Genomic DNA, 18,792 nt, shown 5'->3' with positions numbered 1-18,792 from the left:
AATGGCCTCTTCCTGTTCCTAATGTCCTTAAAACACAATGCAGGATTGAAGAACATCTGGAATCACAAGAGGGGTAAAGCTTAGCTTACAGTTTTACACCAGAAGCCTTTAGTGATAATGAATCCATTTTACAAGCTTATTTTCCCCTGTCCTCAGAAGCGATTCTTGAAAAGTGTTCCATCTTTTCAAGGTGGAAACTGTAAGGTTTTTTAGTGAATTCACTGCAGATAAATCATTAATGATTTATCAGCCCAGATTCTGGTCATATTGTAGACAGAAAATTGAGGGAGAGAGAATCTCAAAAATGTTACTAGTTGTCTTGCTTTAAAAAATGAACACCCACACAGTTGGGTAATACCACACAGACAGCACAGTGCAAGACGAAGACCTATGTGAACTTCTGATCTCAGTGAAATGAAAGCCTAATCTGGTAGGGAGAAGATGTGTCCTGTGTGTGAGGGTTAAGCCTGTCCTGGTTGTGAGATGAAAGGCCTGTTTTGTACGTGCAAGATAGGCCTGTCCTGGGTGTGAGTGGAAGGCCTGTCCTGAGTGTGTGAGTAGAAGGCCTGCCAGGACTTACTCTGACTGTGAGAATGCTTGCAGTCCTGGCCATGAGGGGAAGGCCAGGTATGGGTGTGAGGAAAGGCTGGGCTTATTGTGCATGACACAGGCCTGTCCTGATTTTGAGGGGTAGTCTGGGCCTAGTGAGCGGCCTGAGTGTGTGAGGGACTGGCTTGCCTGAGCTTCTTTTTATTTGTTCATGGGGTGTGGGCATCACTGGTATGGGCCTGCATTTATTGCCCACCGCTAATTGCCCTTGAGAAGGTGGTGATGAGCTGCCTTCTCGAACTGCTGCAGTTCATGTGTTGTAGGAAAACCCACAGTGTTGTTAAGGAGTTCCAGGATTTTGACCCAGCGACAGTGGGGGAGTGGCAATATAGTTCCAAGTCAGGATGGTATGTGGCTTGGAGGGGAACTTGCAAGTGGTGATGTTCCCAGGCATTTTTTGCCCTTGTCCTTCTAGGTGGTAGAAATCACGAGTTTAGAAGGTACAGTCAAAGGAACGTTGGTAAATTGCTGCAGTGCATTCGAATCTACAAAATAGGAGCAGAAGTAGGCTATTTGGCCCCTCGAGCCTGCTCCACCATTTAAAAAGATCATGGCTGATCTGATTGTGTTCGAATTCCACATTCTCATCCAACCCTGATAACTTCTGATTCCCTTGCCTTAAAAAATATTCAATAACCCTGCCTCCACCGCCTTCTAAGGCAGAGAATTCCGAAGATGCACAACCCTATGAGAGAAAAAAATTCTCATCTCTGTCCTAAATGGGCGACCCGTAAATTTGAAACAGTGGCCCCTAGTTCTAGACTCACCCACAGGAGGAAACATCCTTTCCAAGTACACCTTGTCAAGACTATTCAGAATCCTATATACTTCAATCAAATCACCCCTCACTCTTCTAAACTCCAGTGGAAACAAGCCCAGTCTGTCTGACCTTTCCTCATAAGACAACCCACTCATTCCAGGTATCAAACTAGTAAACCTCCTCTGAACCGCCTCCAACAAATTTATATCCTTCCTTTAATCAGGAGGCTAAAACTGCACCAGTGTTCTAGATGTAGTCTCACCAATGCCCTGTATAACTGAAGCATAACATCCTTACTTTTATGTTCAATTCTTCTCATAATAAAGGATAGCATTCCATTAGCCTTCTTGATTATGTGCTGTGCCTGCATACTAACTCTTTGTGGCTCAGGCACTGCAACACCTAGATCCCTCTGTACCTCAGAATTTTGCAGCCATTCTCCATTTAAATAATAGTCTGCTTTTTAATTCTTCCTGCCAAAGAGAACAACTTCATATTTTCCTACATTATACCCCATCTGCCAGATTTTTGCCCACTCGCTCCACCTATCTCTAACCATCTGCAAATTCCTTACGTCATCTTCCACAATCTACTTTCCTACTTATCTTTATGTCATCTGCAAATTTAGCTACCATGCCTTTGCTTCCTCATCTAAATCATTGATGTAAATTGTTAAAATGTTGAGGCTGCAGCCTGCAAGATTCCACCAGTCACATCCTGCCAAACAAACATTTATGCAGTCTCTTTTTTCTGCCAGCCAGCCAATCTTCTTTCCATGTTAATAGGTTACTCCCTACACCATGAGCTTTTATTTTCTGCAGTATCCTTTGATGTGGCACCTTGTCAAATGCCTTCTGGAAATTCAAGTACAGTACATCTACAGGCTCCTCTTTATCCAGAGCACTTGTTACTCCTTCAAAGGACTCCAATAAATTGGATAGAAATGATTTCGCTTTCACAAAACCATGCTGGCTCTTCCCAATTACCTTGAGTTTCCCTAAGTGCCCTGCTATAATCTCCTTAATGATCGATTCTAACATCTTCCCCGCGTTAGATGTCAAGTTAACTGGCTGAAAGTTCCCTGTTTTCTGACTCCCTCCCTTTTTGAATAGAGGAGTTATATTTGCTACTCTTCATGGATGGAACCTTTCCAGAATCTAGGGAACATTGGAAAATTAACACCAATGCATCTACTACCTCATTAGCCACCTCATTTAAGACCCTTTTAAGGATGAAGTCCATCAGGGCCCAGAGACTTGTCAGCCACAGCTCCATCAGTTTGCTCAGTACCACTTCCTTAGTGATTGTAATTTCACCAACTTCCTCCCTCCCTTCCACCTCCTGATTTACAGCTATTACTGGAATGATTTTTGTATCCTCTATAGTGAAGACAGAAGTAAAATATTTGTTCATTTCATCCACCATTTCCTTATTATCTACTGTTAATTCCCCATTCTCACTTTACTTACTCTTTTCCTTTTTAAATACCCCTGGAAACTCTTGCTATCCATTTTTACATTTCTAGCCAGCTTCCTCTCATACTCTAATTTCTCTCTCCTGATCGACCTTTTAGTCATTCTCTGCTGTTGTTTATATTTTGACCAATCACCTGACCTGTCACTCATCTTTGCGCAGTTATATGCTTTTTTTCCTTAAGTTTGATGCTTTCCCTAACTTCTTTAGTTAACCACGGATGGTGGGCCCTCCCTTTAGAATTTTTCTTTATAGTAGGAATAAACTAATTCTGACTATTCTGACATAGCCCCTTAAATGTTTGCCACTACTTCTCTATTGATCTACCCTCTAGCCTAGTATCTTAGTTCACTTCAGCCAACTCATCCTTCAGCCCACATAGTTGCCCTTATTTAAGTTTAAAATACACCTCTTAAACCCACTTTTCTCCCTTTTAAACTGGATGTAAAGTTCAATCGTATTGTGGTGGCTGCTACCTAGGGGTGCCTTTATTTTGAGGTCATCAATTAATCTCGTCACATTACACATTATACCAAGCCTGATATAATCTGCTCTCTGGTTGGTTCCAGAACGTGCTGCTGTAAGAAATTATCTCGAAAGCATTCTATGAACTCATCATCCAGGCTACTACTACTAATCTGATTTTTCAAGTTTATATGTAGATTAAAATCTCCCATGATTATTGCCATCCCTTTATTGCAAGCACCAAATATTGCCTCTTGCATACTTTGTCCCACATTATGGTTACTCTTAGGAGCCCTGTAGACCACTCCCAATAGTGACTTCTTTCCCCTACTATTCCTCATCTCCACCCAAACCAATTCTACATCCTGATCTCTTGAACCAAGGTCATCTCTAACTATTGCACCAATGCCATCCTTGATTAACACTGCCATCCCTCCACCTTTGCCCAGCTTCCTATTCTTCTTGAATGTCATATGCCCCTCAATATTCAGGACCCAATCTTTGTCATCTTGCAGCCATGTCTCCGTTATGGCTATCAGATTATATTTATTTACTTCATTGTGCGCTATCAATTCGTTTACTCATGAATGCTGCACACATTCAGATAGGGTTTTTAGTTTTGTCTTTTTGTTCTCTTTGTAACATCTAGTATTGATTGTTGATGCATTCTTAGGTTTTTTTTTCTCTCTGTCCTTTCCTGCCATTCTCTGACCCTCATTTCTCATATTACTATTTTGCTCTCTTACCTTGTCTCTATTCTTTGATATGCCACATCTTTCCACATTTGATCCCTTGTCCCCACTATTTAGTTTAAAATCCTCTCTACTTCACAAGAACTCTGGTCCCAGCATAGTTCAGGTGTAGACCATCTGAATGGTACAGCCCCCAAGTTCCCCAGCGCTGATGCCAGTGCCCCATAAACTGGAACCCACTTCTCCCACACCAGTCTTTGAGCCACATATTCATTTCTATAATTTTATATACCCTATGCCAATTTGCACGTGGCTCAGGTAAGAATCCAGCGATTATAACCTTTGAGGTTCTGCTTTTTGATTTCGTGCCTACCTCCTCATACTCTCTATGCAGGACCTCGTTCCTAGTTCTACCAATATTGCTGGTACTTACATGGACCATGACAACTGGTTCCTCCGCCCACTGCAACTTTCTCTCTAGCCCTGAGCAGATGTCCTGAACTCTGGCACCAGGCAGGCAATACACCATCTGAGCTCTCACTCTATGCTGCAGAGAAGTGTCAATCCCCTACTACAACTACATTCCTTTTAGCTCCCCGCACTTGAATGGCTTCCTGTACCACAGTGCCATGGTCAGTTTGCTCATCCAACCTGCATCCCCGGCTCTTATCCAAGCAAGCTGAGAGAACTTCAAACCTTTTGGATAATTGTAGGGGCTGACACTCCTGCCCTCTGGGTCCCCTTACCTGCCTCACTCGCAGTCACACCCTCTTGTACCCTGACTACTGACCAAATCAAAAGATCTTATCCTAAGTCATGTGACTGCATCTTGCAGTTCATACACATCGCTGCCACTGCACATCAGTGGTGGAGGGAGTGAATGTTTAAGGTGGCGGGTGGGATGCTAATCAAGCAGGTTGCTCTGTCCTGGATGGTGTCAAGCTTCTGAAGTGTTGTTGGAGCTGCACTCATCCAGACAAGTGGAGAATATTCCATCACACTCCTGACAGCCTTGTAGATGATGGACAGGCATTGGGGAGTCAGGATGTGGGTGACTCCCTGCAGAATCCCCACCCTCTGACCTGCTCTTGTAGTCACAGTATTTATATGGCTGATCCAGTTCAGTTTCTGGTCAATGGTAATCCCCAGGAATTGATAGTGGGGGATTCAGTGATGCTAATGCCATTGAGTGTCAAGGGGTGATGGAGATTCTCTCTTGTTGGAGATGGTCATTGCCAGGCATTCGTGTGGCACAAATGTTACCTGCCACTTATCAGCCCAAGCCTGAATATTGTTCAGGTCTTGCTGCATATGGACACAGACTGCTTCAGTTTCTGAGGAGTCACGAATGGTGCTGAACGTTATGCAATCATCCATGAACATCCCCACTTCTGATCTTATGATGGAAGGAAGGTCATTGATGAAGCAGTTGAAGATGGTTGGGCCTAGGACACAACCCTGAAGAACTACTGCAGTGATGTCCGGGGACTGAGCTGATTGATCTCCAACAACCACAACCATCTTCCTTTGTGCTCGGTATGACTCCAAACAGTGGAGAGTTTTCTCCTTGATTTCCATTGACTTCAGTTTTGCTAGGGGTCCTTGATGCTTGGTCAAATGCTGCCTTGGTGTCAAGGGCAGTCAGTCTCACCCCACCAATCAAGTTCAGCTTTTTTGTCCATGTTTGGACCCAGGCTGTAATGAGTTCAGGAGTAGTGGAGCCCAAACTGAGCATCAGTGTGTAGGTTATTGTTAAGTGCCACTTTATAGAACGGTCGACCGACACTTTCCGTCACTTTGCTGATGATCAAGAGTAGACTGATGGGGCAATAATTGGCCAGATTGGACTTGTCCTGCTTTTTGTGGACAGGATATATTCTACATTGTCAGGTAGATGCCAGACGTAGCTGTACTAGAACAGCTTGACTAGGGGCACAGCTAGTACTGGAGCATGTCTTCAGTACTATTACTGGAATGTTGTCAGGGCCCATAACCTTTGCAGTATCCAGGGCCTTTAGCCATTTTTATATCACGTGGAGCGTGTGATGGGCAGGCCTGGCCTGGGTGTGTGAGGTGCAGGCCTGGCCTGAGCATGTGGGGTGCAGACCCAGCCTGGGCATGTGAGGGGCAGGCCTGGCCTGAGCATGTGACGGGCAGGCCCAGCCTGGGTGTGTGAGGGGCAGGCCAGGCCTGGGTGTGTGAGGGAAGGCCTGGCCTGGGCATGTGAGGGGCAGGCCTGGCCACCTGGGCGTGTGAGGGCAGGCTTGGCCTGGGCATGTGAAGGGCAGGCCTGGCCACCTGGGCGTGTGAGGGCAGGCCTGGCCTGGGCATGTGAGGGGCAGGCCTGGCCACCTGGGCGTGTGAGGGCAGGCCTGGCCTGGGCGTGTGAGGGGCAGGCCAGGCCTGGGTGTGTGAGGGAAGGCCTGGCCTGGGCGTGTGAGGGGCAGGCCTGGCCACCTGGGCGTGTGAGGGGCAGGCCAGGCCTGGGCGTGTGAGGGGCAGGCCAGGCCTGGGTGTGTGAGGGAAGGCCTGGCCTGGGCGTGTGAGGGGCAGGCCTGGCCACCTGGGTGTGTGAGGGCAGGCCTGGCCACCTGGGTGTGTGAGGGAAGGCCTGGCCTGGGCGTGTGAGGGGCAGGCCTGGCCACCTGGGTATGTGAGGGCAGGCCTGGCCTGAGCGTGTGACGGGCAGGCCCAGCCTGGGTGTGTGAGGGAAGGCCTGGCCTGGGCGTGTGAGGGGCAGGCCTGGCCACCTGGGCGTGTGAGGGGCAGGCCAGGCCTGGGCGTGTGAGGGGCAGGCCTGGCCACCTGGGCGTGTGAGGGGCAGGCCTGGCCTGAGCGTGTGAGGGGCAGGCCAGGCCTGGGCGTGTGAGGGAAGGCCTGGCCTGGGCGTGTGAGGGGCAGGCCTGGCCACCTGGGCGTGTGAGGGGCAGGCCCAGCCTGGGAGTGTGAGGGGCAGGCCAGGCCTGGGCGTGTGAGGGGCAGGCCAGGCCTGGGAGTGTGAGGGGCAGGCCTGGCCTGGGCGTATGAGGGGCAGGCCAGGCCTGGGCGTGTGAGGGGCAGGCCAGGCCTGGGCGTGTGAGGGGCAGGCCAGGCCTGGGAGTGTGAGGGGCAGGCCTGGCCTGGGCGTGTGAGGGGCAGGCCTGGCCTGGGCGTGTGAGGGGCAGGCCTGGCCTGGGCGTGTGAGGGGCAGGCCAGGCCTGGGAGTGTGAGGGGCAGGCCAGGCCTGGGCGTGTGAGGGGCAGGCCAGGCCTGGGCGTGTGAGGGTGACATACACTAAATTTAACATCACAGTTGCGCTAATGTATTAAGGTACACCGCAAATGTCATGCACAGAGGGAGGGAATAAATTAATAGATGGGGGGGATGAAATGACCAAGTGGAAATGAGCGATGATGAAATCTCGCTTTTTTGCCGAGTGCTTCATTCTTTCTCTCTGTTTTCCAGCTGATTTTGGGATTTCGGCACAAATCACTGCCACCCTTGCCCGAAGAATGTCCTTCATCGGAACACCATACTGGTATGATAGTACTTTGAGTTTTGGGAAAGTTGCTCGGGGCATAAATTTCTACTGGGATGAAGAGGGGAGAGAGGATTTATTTTTCTGTAGCTTTGTTTTAATTTTGATTGGCAGTTTTTCCAAAACTGAGTTATTTATCCTTCAGCCCAACCAAAATGGCAGTTGATTAATCAGCATTTGGACCTCTGCTAATGCCTGCTGTAGAGGAAGAGGAACACCCAGGCCTCTACCATTAGCCCTTGAGGGGGTGTGTTTTTAATATTTCAGTATCTTCCCTGTCACCTCTCGTATTCATTCGCAATTACTTCACCCTCAGTCCACATTCCTCATACCTATTCCCTCATTATCTTATCCATTTTCCCATGAATTAATTCTGTCCATTCTCTCTTCTATTGCACCGGGCCCCGCTCCTTCACCTCTCTATCTGGCCTGGGTTTAACTCCAGAAGGTTAACATGTACAAAAAGTGACTCTCGCTGATAACTGTCTCTCTTGCTCCCTCTGTTTCGGGATCATTCTGCAGGATGGCTCCTGAAGTTGCTGCTGTGGAGTTCAAAGGTGGTTACAATGAGCTGTGCGATATCTGGGCAGTTGGCATCACAGCCATCGAGCTGGCGGAACTGCAGCCCCCCATGTTTGACGTTCATCCTTTGAGGTACCGTTCGCCATTTTAATTAACTCTCATTGGAAGTGAAGGATCCCACTAAATATTTTGCATAGAGAGCTTTGCCAATCCAACATCTTGACGCATTGTTGTCTCCGTTGAGATCTCTTACAGTTCCAGGATGTTAATTCATGTTCTCTTCAAGGCACTGTGTGTTGCATCTTTAATTACCACTTCTCTCAGTTGGCACAGGCTGGTTTTTGGCAAAACACTTTATAAGAACATAAGAAATAGGAGCAGAGGAAGGCCATATGGCACCTCAAGCCTGTCTGGCCTACTCCTGCTCATATTCCTTAACTTCTTATGTTCTTAAGCCCTTCTAGCCAGCTCTGCCATTCAATACGGTTCTAGCTGAACTTCTACATTAACCTGCTTTCCCACCCTATCCAAACATTCCAGGGTTCCCTGCATGCCCAAGAAATCTGTCAATTTCTGTCCTGAATATGCTCCATGACTGAACATCCACATCTCTCTGGGATAGAGAATTCCAAAGATTCACAACAGTCTGAGTGAAGACATTTCTCCTCATCACAGTCCAGAATGGCTGTCCCCTTATCCTGAGAGACCCCTAGTTCTAGTCTCCCTAGCAGGGGAAAAAGTCTCTCAGCACCTATTCTGTCAAACCCTCTAAGAATTTTACACATTTCAGTCAGATCACTTCTCATTCTGCTAAACTTCAGAGAATATCAGTTCATTCTATTCAATCTCTCCTCATAGCACAGCCCTCTGATTCTTGGAACTGCCAACCTATATGTCGGCTGTTGATCCTTGGTGGCTGTTTCAGAAACCTCTCTCCCCAGCACAGTGTTCTGCCCTTTAACCAGACCGGCCAAAGCTATGTTCCTGCAACCACAGTCTGGGTCCACCCACGCTCTCTGGGATTCACCAGGCATCCTGAGACTGTGGGTTGCCCAGGAAGCAGGTGGCAGTTTCACAATGAGATGTTTTGAACTTATTCTAACTGAAGCTAGAAGATTAACCCCTAGTACACCGATCACTTCTGTTAAAAAATACAACTTGCATTAATACAATGCTTTTCAAGCACTTCACAACCAATGAATTGCTATTCAAAACGTTGTCACTGTTGTAATTGTTGGCAGCCCATCAATCCATGATCTCACAATGTGATAATGACCAGTTAACGAGGTAGAAATTCATCTCAGACGATGGTGCAAAATTGAATGAGCTGCATTTTGCGCAGTGCCTGATATTTAATTCTATTACAATCAATGAGACTGATCATATTCAACAGGCTGATACCACCTGAGACTAATTTCTGCTCCAATCTGTTTTGGTAATGGTAGTTTTGGGATAAATATTGGACTTTCTCTTCAAAACCGCACCCTGGGATCTTTACAGTCATCTGAGAGGCTAGACAGGGGCCTCAGTTTAATCTCATCTGAAAGATAGCACCTCCAACTGTGCAGCATGCCCTTGGTACTGCACTAGGAATGCCTGCCTGAATTATGTGTTCAAGTCCTGGGGTGGGACTTCAACCCACAACTTTCTAACTTAGAGGTAAGGGTGCTACACATTGAGCCTTGGTTATTGCAGGAGGAAGTGTTCCTATATGTGGGCACAACTGGTGATAAGTACTCTCATTATCACTGCAGTCAGCATCAGAACCTCCTAACAATTTCATACGACTTTGGGTTGGTTCTAAAATATTTTAGAACCAACCCAAAGTCACTAATTCCTGATTCTGAAGTTAGTTTGTGAATTTAAACCCCAATTGTAGTCTTTGAAAGTCAGATTCACAAGCATGATACCAAAACTGGGAGATTATATCCATCAGAAAAGACTGAACAGGCTGGAGCTCTTTTCTCTAAAAAAGAAAAGGCTGAGGGTGACTCGATAGAGGTCTTTAAAACTTATGGGCAGAAAGTTTCGCTCGGCGGCAAGCGCGCACCCGACCCGCTCGAGCGTGAAATGATGTACGTTGATGTCAGCCAAGCGTGCCGACGTCAACGTTCAGTCGCCTGATAGTTGGGTCGGCGGGCACACGCCAGAGTCGGCAGCGCACTTCCGACAATTAAAAGGCCTGCTAAGGCTATTAAGTAATCAATTAATGTAAACTTTTCACGGCCTGTCCAACCTAATGGTTGGCAGGCAGGCGAAAAGGCCAAGCGGCCTTTGCATTTTTTTGGAAATCTCATTCGCGGGCAGGATGTGGTTTCCAAAAGCAAATAAAAATAAAATAAATACTTTAATTTTTCATTAATAACAGAGTCACATGAGTGGCAACATGATTTATTACATTTTTATTTTCTTTATTTTTTTTTAATATCTCTTCATCGCCCTGAGGAAGTTCCGTGCCTCAGGGAAATTATGCAGTGCTCACTTTTGTTGCGTGCGTGAAGTTAGCGCTCAGCTTGCTCACACTCCCACCCACCCCCCACCCCCTCCACTGCCTGTGCGGTGGTGGGGGGGGGGGGGGAGCGTGAGCAGGCTGAGCACTAACTTCGCTGCCGCTTGTGTTTCATGCTAGGCGGGCCTTAATTGGCCCACCAGTGTGAAATTGTGGTAGAGTGCCGATCGCAGGCGGCGGTCAGCTTCCCAACTGCCCCTGCCGAGCCCGCCCACCAAGGGCAAAATTCTGCCCTATGAGACGTAGGGGAGTTTAAAATTAGGGGTTATAATTTTAAGATGGTCACTAATAAATCCAGTAATAAATTCAGAAGATAATTCATTACCCAGAGAGTGGTAAGAATGTGGAACTCACTAACACAAGGAGTAGTTGAGGCCAATGTTGCCTCTAAGCTGCGCAGGTGCACAACCATTCAGCAATCCGAAATGTGCACACAGGGAACAAATAAGCTGCACAAAAGTGATATTTCCCTTTAAATATGTGGCCACACAACAATCTTAAAGGGACCATGAGGCCACCTCGACAAAAAGAAATTAGAGGGAACATTGGTTGAGGTGAATAGCATAGACGCATTTAAGGGCAAGCTAGATAAACACATGAGAGAAAATGGTGGAAGGATACACTGATAGGGTGAGATGAAGTAGGGTGAGAGAAGGCTCAAGTGGAGTTTAACTACCGGTATGGACCAGTTAGGCTGAATGTCCTGTTTCTGCTTTGGATGTAATTGATAGTCTAGGTGCAAAGTGCACCCAATATTGTGTAAGCTTTGAAAAGTGAATTTTTTCTTGAGTTTTCATTCAAATTCATTTGCATATTGCCAACTGTAAAACACACACACACATACACACACATACATTAGGGCTAATGCTCCTTTCCTTAACCCAGGGTCACAGAGGCAAACTGTAGCCCCGGAGATTAACCTTCTGATATCACCTATCTCAACGCAGATCCAGATCAAACTTGAAACTGGAGAAATCTCTTTTCCCTTCTCTCGCTCCTCTGTTGGAGGTGCGAGGGGTGTGGAGCATGTACTTCAAATGGTCCAGTCAATCTTTAAGATTCCCAAGCTCTAAACTGATGAGAGAATTGATCACCACCCAGCTTGGTGTGGACAAATCATCTGTCTTTTTCTATTTCTTTCTCTCTGCCGGTATCTATCACTGCTTGTCCCTCTACCTCTATCTTTTCCTCTGTATATCTGTCTCTCTTTCTCTCTCTATGTTCCTGTCTATTTCTTTGTATCTATTTTGGTCACTTTGCTGCTCTCTCTCTCTCTGAGGCATGGGGACTAACATTCTCTCTGTTTTATCCAGGGTGCTCTTTCTAATGTCCAAAAGTGGTTACCAGCCACCCAAGTTAAAGGATAAAGGGAAATGGTGAGTTTAACTCTGAATCTTTAAATCAGAATATTTCACATTGGGCAACTGAAAAGTTTATTTTTATTATTTTTTTTGTATCTTATCTATGGTTCCAAGCCTTCTCTCTGTTATGATTTGTGCTCTTTCTCAATATGGTTTCCTTGAGCCCTGAACAAATTGGTAAGCACACATATCGTGTGAACAACGCTCAGAATACAAAGTATTCAAGAGAGTGGCCTCTGAGAGAATAATAAACCCCTTTTAGTTCGGTCAAAGAGCTAGATTTTAAGGAGTGTATTGAAGGAAGAGAGGGAAGTAGAGAGGTAGTGAGGTTTAAAGAGAGAATTCCTGAGCTATGGACCTAGGCAACAAAAGGCACGGCCACCAAAGGTGGGACACCGAAAATTAAGGATGGGCAAGAAGCCTGAATTGGATGAGCACAGATATCTTGGAGAGCTAAAGAACTGGAGGATATAATAGCGGTGAGGAGAGGTGGCAGTTGAATACTAGGATGAGAAATTAAGATTTTAAGCAGGGTCAATGATGGGCGGTTTAAACAGAACTTTGTTATTTAAACTTGTAGGTTGAGCTAAAATTCACCTGCGTATAGGGAGATGGGATTTTAAGCAGTGGACGAAAGAAGATTGGGGTGAAAAAGGCAATGGATGGCCATGATAGATATTGTTACAAAATAGAGAATTTCAAACTTTGATTAGGGCTGTTTCAGTGCTATGATAAGGGTGGAAAGCTGATCAGAGAAATTCAAATGGAGAATTGTAAGAAAGGCGTCCATTTAGGAAGTGACAGCAAGCTCAAGGCCTTTGGAGAGGAAAGGGAGGTTGGATATGAGGCAGTGGTATGCAAGGATATGGAATGATGGCTGTTTTGAAAGACAAGGTACCTAAGAAGTGAACCATTTACAATTTCAGCCAGCATGGCAAGCAAGGAAGGAAGTTGGTTGGTCAGCAGTTTAGTGCGAATGGGATCCAGTCATTTGGAGGTGGATCACGTGGACAAGATGATGAATACAAGGGAAAGGGCACGGGAGGAATATGGCAGATGTAGTGGAACAAATAGTTTCAGTCTTGGGACTCACAAGTTCACTTTTTATTGTGAGGGAGGAGGGGGCAGGGCAGAAGTGTTAGTTGATGTAGTTGGTAGCAAAGAAAAGCAGCTGGGAGTTATCTCTGTATTCCAGAATGATCCTAGTATAGTGGTTGGCTTTGGCCGGGGGGTAGACTGAGGCTTGATATTGCTTGGTGTGTTAAAAACATATCTGTATGTGCACCAGGTATGCTTCAATCTGTGCTCTTTGGACTTAAGGGAATGGAAATGGGGTCATACCAGGGAGACTATAGCATCTGTTAGCAAGACTAGAATTTCTGAATGAGCTGATAGAGGTCTTTAAAATTATGAAAGGGTTTGATGGAGTACACATAGATAAGATGTTGTGGAGCAGACTAAACTAGGCATTATAAATACAAGATAATCACAAATAAATCCAAAAGAGAATTCAGGAAAATCTCCTTTACCCAGAGAGTGGTGAGAATATGGAACTCACTGGCATTAGGTGCAGAATTTTCCCGTGCGTAAAATGATGCGCAGTGATGTCAGATGGGCGTCCCGATGTCACCGCACGCCATCACGATATTTCGTTGGGCGGGCGCACGTTGATCTCTGATGTGCACCCACCATTAATATACCGGCCACTTAAGGCCCTTGAGGCGCCAATCAGCAGTGATTTTTCGGCACCTAGGCAATCTTCGGGTCATCGCATGGGCACAACGGGCAGGCAGGTAGGACACATTGTATAAACCTCATCCATGGGCAGGATAAGAGGGCTCAGTGGGGTCACGAGTGTGCTCTGTCAAATGTTGATTTTTCAAAGTTACTGATACTTGCCTGAGTGATCTGCAATATTTCAAAACGTAAACTAGCTGCTTGGTCTGGACTCACAACTTTCAGGTCAGCACTCTGCAGTGAGGAATTTTTTTTGGGCTGCATGTTTCAGGAAGCCTTCCCTTAGCCTGGGAATGGGAGTTGAATTCTACACTGGAGGGACCTCCTCTGAGGAGGAAGGGAGAGCTAGAAGGAGGCCAGGAGTGCACATTCAGCCTCCAGGGGAGCAACCTTTGGGAGGTCAGACACAGGCACAAGGGGTGCAGGGCCAAGAGGTAATCCAAGGCAGGAGGGGCCACAGAAGACACCACTATCCTGCTGTCAGGGTATACAGGCGGCAAAGCAGCTACCTCAATATGTCTGAGGTGCAGTGCCAAAGGAGGCTCCGTCTCTCAAGGGAGACAATTAACTATATCTGTCAGATGATTGGGCCTCAGATCTCCACGAACTGTGTGGGTGGACACCCCATGCCAGTGGCTCTAAAGGTCACAGCTGCCATTAACTTCTATGCCTCTGGCTCCTTCCAGGGCTCGGTGGGTGATCTTTGCGGTGTCTCCCAATTAGCTGTCCACACGTGTGTCAAGCAGGTTACAGACACTCTGTTCAGGCATGCATTGACCTTCATCCACTACCGCTGGGACCAAGCAAGCCATTCACAGCCAACCAGAGGCTTTGCGGCCATTGCTGGCTTTTCCCGCGTCCAGGGTGCAATAGGCTGCACACATGTGGCCATCAAGGCACCAGCAGGTGAGCCCGGTGCCTTTGTCAACAGGAAGGGCTTCCAATCCATGAACGTGCAGATAGTATGTGATCACAGGATGCTGATTCTACTAGTCTGTGTAAGGTACCCAGGTAGCTCCCACGACACCTACATCCTCAGACACTCCCAGGTGCCAGGGCTCTTCAGTGCTCCAGCCCGGCTGGATGGAGGGCTGCTGGGTCACGAGAGCTATCCCCTCAGAAGGTGGCTCATGACACCTCTCTGCCATCCAAGAACAGAAGCTGAGCAGCAGTACAATTGGAGCCACACCTCCACAAGAGCTGTGGTGGAGAGAGCAATTGGTCTTCTCAAGATGCACTTCCGATGCCTGGGCCGTTCAGGGGGCGCACTCCAGTAACCCCCAGATCGTGTGTCGGTGATAGTGGTTGCGCTCTCCACAATCTTGCGCTAGAAAGGGGGTACGCTGTGGACAATGAAGACGTTGACGCAGTGGCTGCGGCTGCTCACGATGTGGCCAGCAGTGAGTCCGAGGATGAGCACACACGTGGAAATGCTGAGGGGATAGTTGCTGAGCCAGGCATACTCCAGAGAGGCAGGCACACCTGGGAGGCTTTAATCCAACGAACCTTCAGCTAGCACATCACATATGGACCTCCAGGACAAGCCTGGTCTGTAGGCTCCAAACTCAATACCTAAGTGCAAAATCTGCCTGGTTAGGAACATTAACTAAGATCCTTGTTAATAAAGCTGAATGTCCCACAAAACACATTTTTGGAAACCATCCACCTGCAAAAGAAAAGAGGTACCCTCAGCCATGGTGACATGCCTGAATTTAATATTACAACCAAAGAAACTTAATGAAACAAAATGACAAAGGTGTTAAAAATCACACCAACTCATAAAGACCTCATTGCGGGCCAACACAAAGGCACCAGTGATAAACCCGTGGTGTGCCTAAGGTGTCTTATGTTTACATTTTTGGGTGCTACGTCTTGGTGCTGACCCCTCGCTGGGAGTGGTATCTGAGACAGCCTGCTGACTCTGTTGTCCTGTTGGCCTCGGTGACCTTGGCAGACGTCCTCTGGCCCGTGGAGCCTGTGCTGGCCCCGCCTGCCCCCCACAGCTGGCATCTCCCCAGTCGTCGTAGCCTCACCGGATGCAATGGTCACTGGGAGAGGGGCGAAAGAGCTGCCGCCCTCATCCGGAGTGCCCTGAGAGGAGCCCACAGAGAAAACAGGCAGCTGCTGCGCTGACATGAGGTCACTTTGGACCTCCCTGCTCACTGTGGATGGATGGGCACCGAGCTGGGAAACTTGGTGCCCAGACCATCTCCCACCTTAGCAATGGCCAGCTGAGGTCAATGCCAATGTGAGGGCTTGTTGGTCCGAACGCGTCCCCAGGAAGCCCTGATGGGTCTCTGCACAAGAGTCGCCACTCTCTCCATGGAGGATGCATGGCGCTCGGCCATGAGGCTCACTGCTTTGGCGATAGTCCGTGCAGCCTCCTCCACCCATGGACACCAAGCCAAGCGTAGCCTCATGTATCTCCACCAGATGCTGCCACACACCCGGCCGCATTTCCTGCGCTTGCTGTGTTGTGGACGACTCCAGAGGCACATCATCAGGCACTGACTGAGCATGTACCTGGTCCCCTGAAGTCCTCTGACTGCTGGCGTCATAGGCACTCTCTATCTCTGCCAGTTTCTCCAGCGACTGTGAAGTGCCCTCACTACTGTGCCCCGGGACACTATCCGATGTTCTAATTCCCACCGAGGTGCTAGTATCTGCGCTGGTGCCTGCCTGGCAGGGATGGTGTGACGCTGGTGAGACTTCAGGGCCCTCAGGTGTGACAGGGGGCCTCTGCTGTTCCTCCTTCTGGCCATGCTCCGCTGATGCTGAAAGGAAGAACAAGGACATTGGATCAGTTAACGTGGAGACAATGTCAATGTGCATCCCTGTCCCCCAGGTCATTATGCGCTCATCCTTCCATAGGCAATGGTCAAGCCACTTTGCAAACTTCAATCATTGAACATTCAGCACTGCCATAGCTGTTGGGAGAACAATGGTGACCTCACTGCTGGGCAAACATACCTGCCCGTGGCACCCCAGCCTCACCGACATGGGTGGACCTGGGTGCATGGTGCCTCTCCAAATCTACAGCCTCTTGCTCGAAGTGGCAGAGAATCGCCAATTGTGCCGGGCCGCCGCCAGTCCTCACCTGCTCGGCTGCATTATGTGCATTCTTCTCCTGAAAAGGAGAGAAGAGCGTTGATTAGTGCTACTTGTACCTGGACTCTCTTCGTGGTCGGCCCACCCCAACCAAAGTGGGACATTGCAGGGCTCCAGTGTCTCCTCACCCCACTGCTGCTGAAAGCTCATGCAAAGATGTTAGGCCTGTCACACCCCCACCTTGGCCAAATGCTGCCTACATCACATTAGGCACCATATGGTCTAACTTTCCATAGCAAGGAGGCGCAAGCACATGAAGCGCAGAGGAGAGCAGATCGATTGGTGCCAATGCCATCTTGAAGCTCCCCTCCCAGCATGTTATCACCCTGACTTTGACATGTCCTGGAGTTCCAGAACTGCGCCTGGGTGCAGCTCCTCCAGGTTGCCCCCAAAACAGTAATGTGGGTCTCAATTACCATATGCTGCGGGGGCAGAACCCATCTGTTCACCATCCTCTCAGGGTGACCTCGGCATGGGCAATATCTGCTGGCCCACCCAGCGAAGGACATATGCCGTCAATGATTCAGTGCAGTCACTACAGTCAGATTTGGGGGGTGGGGGGGTGGCACCAGGGGGAAAGCCTACCTGCTGGGTTAAGTGGCCAGTGCCAACATGGTATTCACCCTTCTTGAGCGCAACAAGTCATTGAAGCGCTTGTGACACTGGATCTAGGCGCGCCGCACCACGCCACGTAGCTCACCACCTCCTTGCAGGTACGCTTGGTCATGTGGGGAGGCCTCCTCCTCCTGTCCTGTGGGACCAGGACCTCCCGCCATGCTGCCACCTCCTCGAGGAGGGCAGCAAGGCAATCATCTGAAAAACAAGGGGTACAGTGCCCCCCTGCCCTACCCTCCTGCCTAGCCTGCTCACTAGCTGCAGCCTGGTGAGCCCTTCCACTGGCCGTGATTCGCAGCCTTTGAAAGGCTGCAGCAACTTTTTAAAACAGGCCACCAGGTTACCATTGGACCCGGCAGTCATTACAGTCCCACTGCCCGCTTCCGCTCCGCCCGCCTGATAGGCAGAAAATTCTGCCCTAGGAATAGTTGAGGTGAATAATATAGATGCCTTTAAGGGGAAACTAGATATGTACATGAAGGAGAAAGGTATAGAAGGATATAATGATAGGGTTAGGTGAAGATGGATGAGTGCTTATGTGAAGCAACAACACTGGTATATGCCTGTTTTTGTGCTGTAAATTCTATGAACCTGCATGGAAGAAACAAAGGATTTAACCTGGCTAGTTCGGGGTGTTGGTGTGAGGGGTGGGGTACAGGGTGGCAGATAGTGACCTTTAGTTAAGGTAGACAGCAGGCATGACATTTTCCTCTTCCCCCTCAGGAGCTCAGCGTTCCACAATTTTGCCAAACTGACGTTAACAAAGAATCCGAAGAAGAGGCCAGCCGCCACCAAGATGCTAACAGTAAGTACAACCACAGGTCTTGCATCTGGATATAGAGCCTGGGTTGAGTTGCAATATTAGCCTGTGGTCTATTGACTGAACTGCACTTTCACAGCTGGTACCTGTTGGTGGCCTCTCACGTTGCAGCCTGCGGATAGTGATCTGGGCCTTTCACCCTGATGGTAAATCCCATCCTTGCCCTTCTGCTGTCGTGGTGGAGGCAGAACCATCCCAGGATCCATTACAGCACAGAGTCCTCTATTAAAACTCCAGGCCCTTTATTCACTCTCTCTGTTGAGCAGGGAAGAACCTTGCCACTTAAATATGTCTAACAGTCTGCAGAGTTTGTTTGAGTCCATCCAAGCTACAGCAAAGAGTACTCACGACTGAAACTACAGTAACGTCTCCTGATAAGAACAGGGTGATTTCTCCAGCAGTGAGTGGAGGCCAGCTACGTAATACAAACTGTGTTTGTGTGTGTAAAAATCAACCCAAGTCACTTATAGCAGTGTGATCTCCAAGCTCAATTGATGGGGGATTTACCCAATCATCTCCATTCTGGCCAGGAGTAGTGGCGTCTCTATATGCAGCCTACCACAAACTTCCAAAGAGTCTGGAAATCTGACAACATATTTTGAAA

At 48.2% G+C, this 18,792-nt stretch overlaps 1 protein-coding gene across 2 annotated transcripts in view; it reads left to right on the top strand.

The window, feature by feature from the left end:
* Positions 1–18,792, top strand: part of LOC121272609 (mitogen-activated protein kinase kinase kinase kinase 5-like) — a 156,051-nt gene that overhangs the window by 81,649 nt on the left and 55,610 nt on the right. For both annotated transcript variants that reach the window (XM_041179283.1, XM_041179282.1), the window contains exons 8-11: positions 7,444–7,516; positions 8,039–8,170; positions 11,861–11,923; positions 18,092–18,173. In XM_041179283.1, the coding sequence (XP_041035217.1) occupies positions 7,444–7,516; positions 8,039–8,170; positions 11,861–11,923; positions 18,092–18,173 (350 nt within the window). The remainder of the gene's footprint in view (positions 1–7,443; positions 7,517–8,038; positions 8,171–11,860; positions 11,924–18,091; positions 18,174–18,792) is intronic.

Source organism: Carcharodon carcharias, chromosome 34 (genome assembly GCF_017639515.1).
Source record: "Carcharodon carcharias isolate sCarCar2 chromosome 34, sCarCar2.pri, whole genome shotgun sequence".
NCBI classification, from domain to species: domain Eukaryota; kingdom Metazoa; phylum Chordata; class Chondrichthyes; order Lamniformes; family Lamnidae; genus Carcharodon; species Carcharodon carcharias.
Note: the sequence above shows the minus strand (reverse complement) of the source record. Positions and strands in the feature narration are given on the sequence as shown.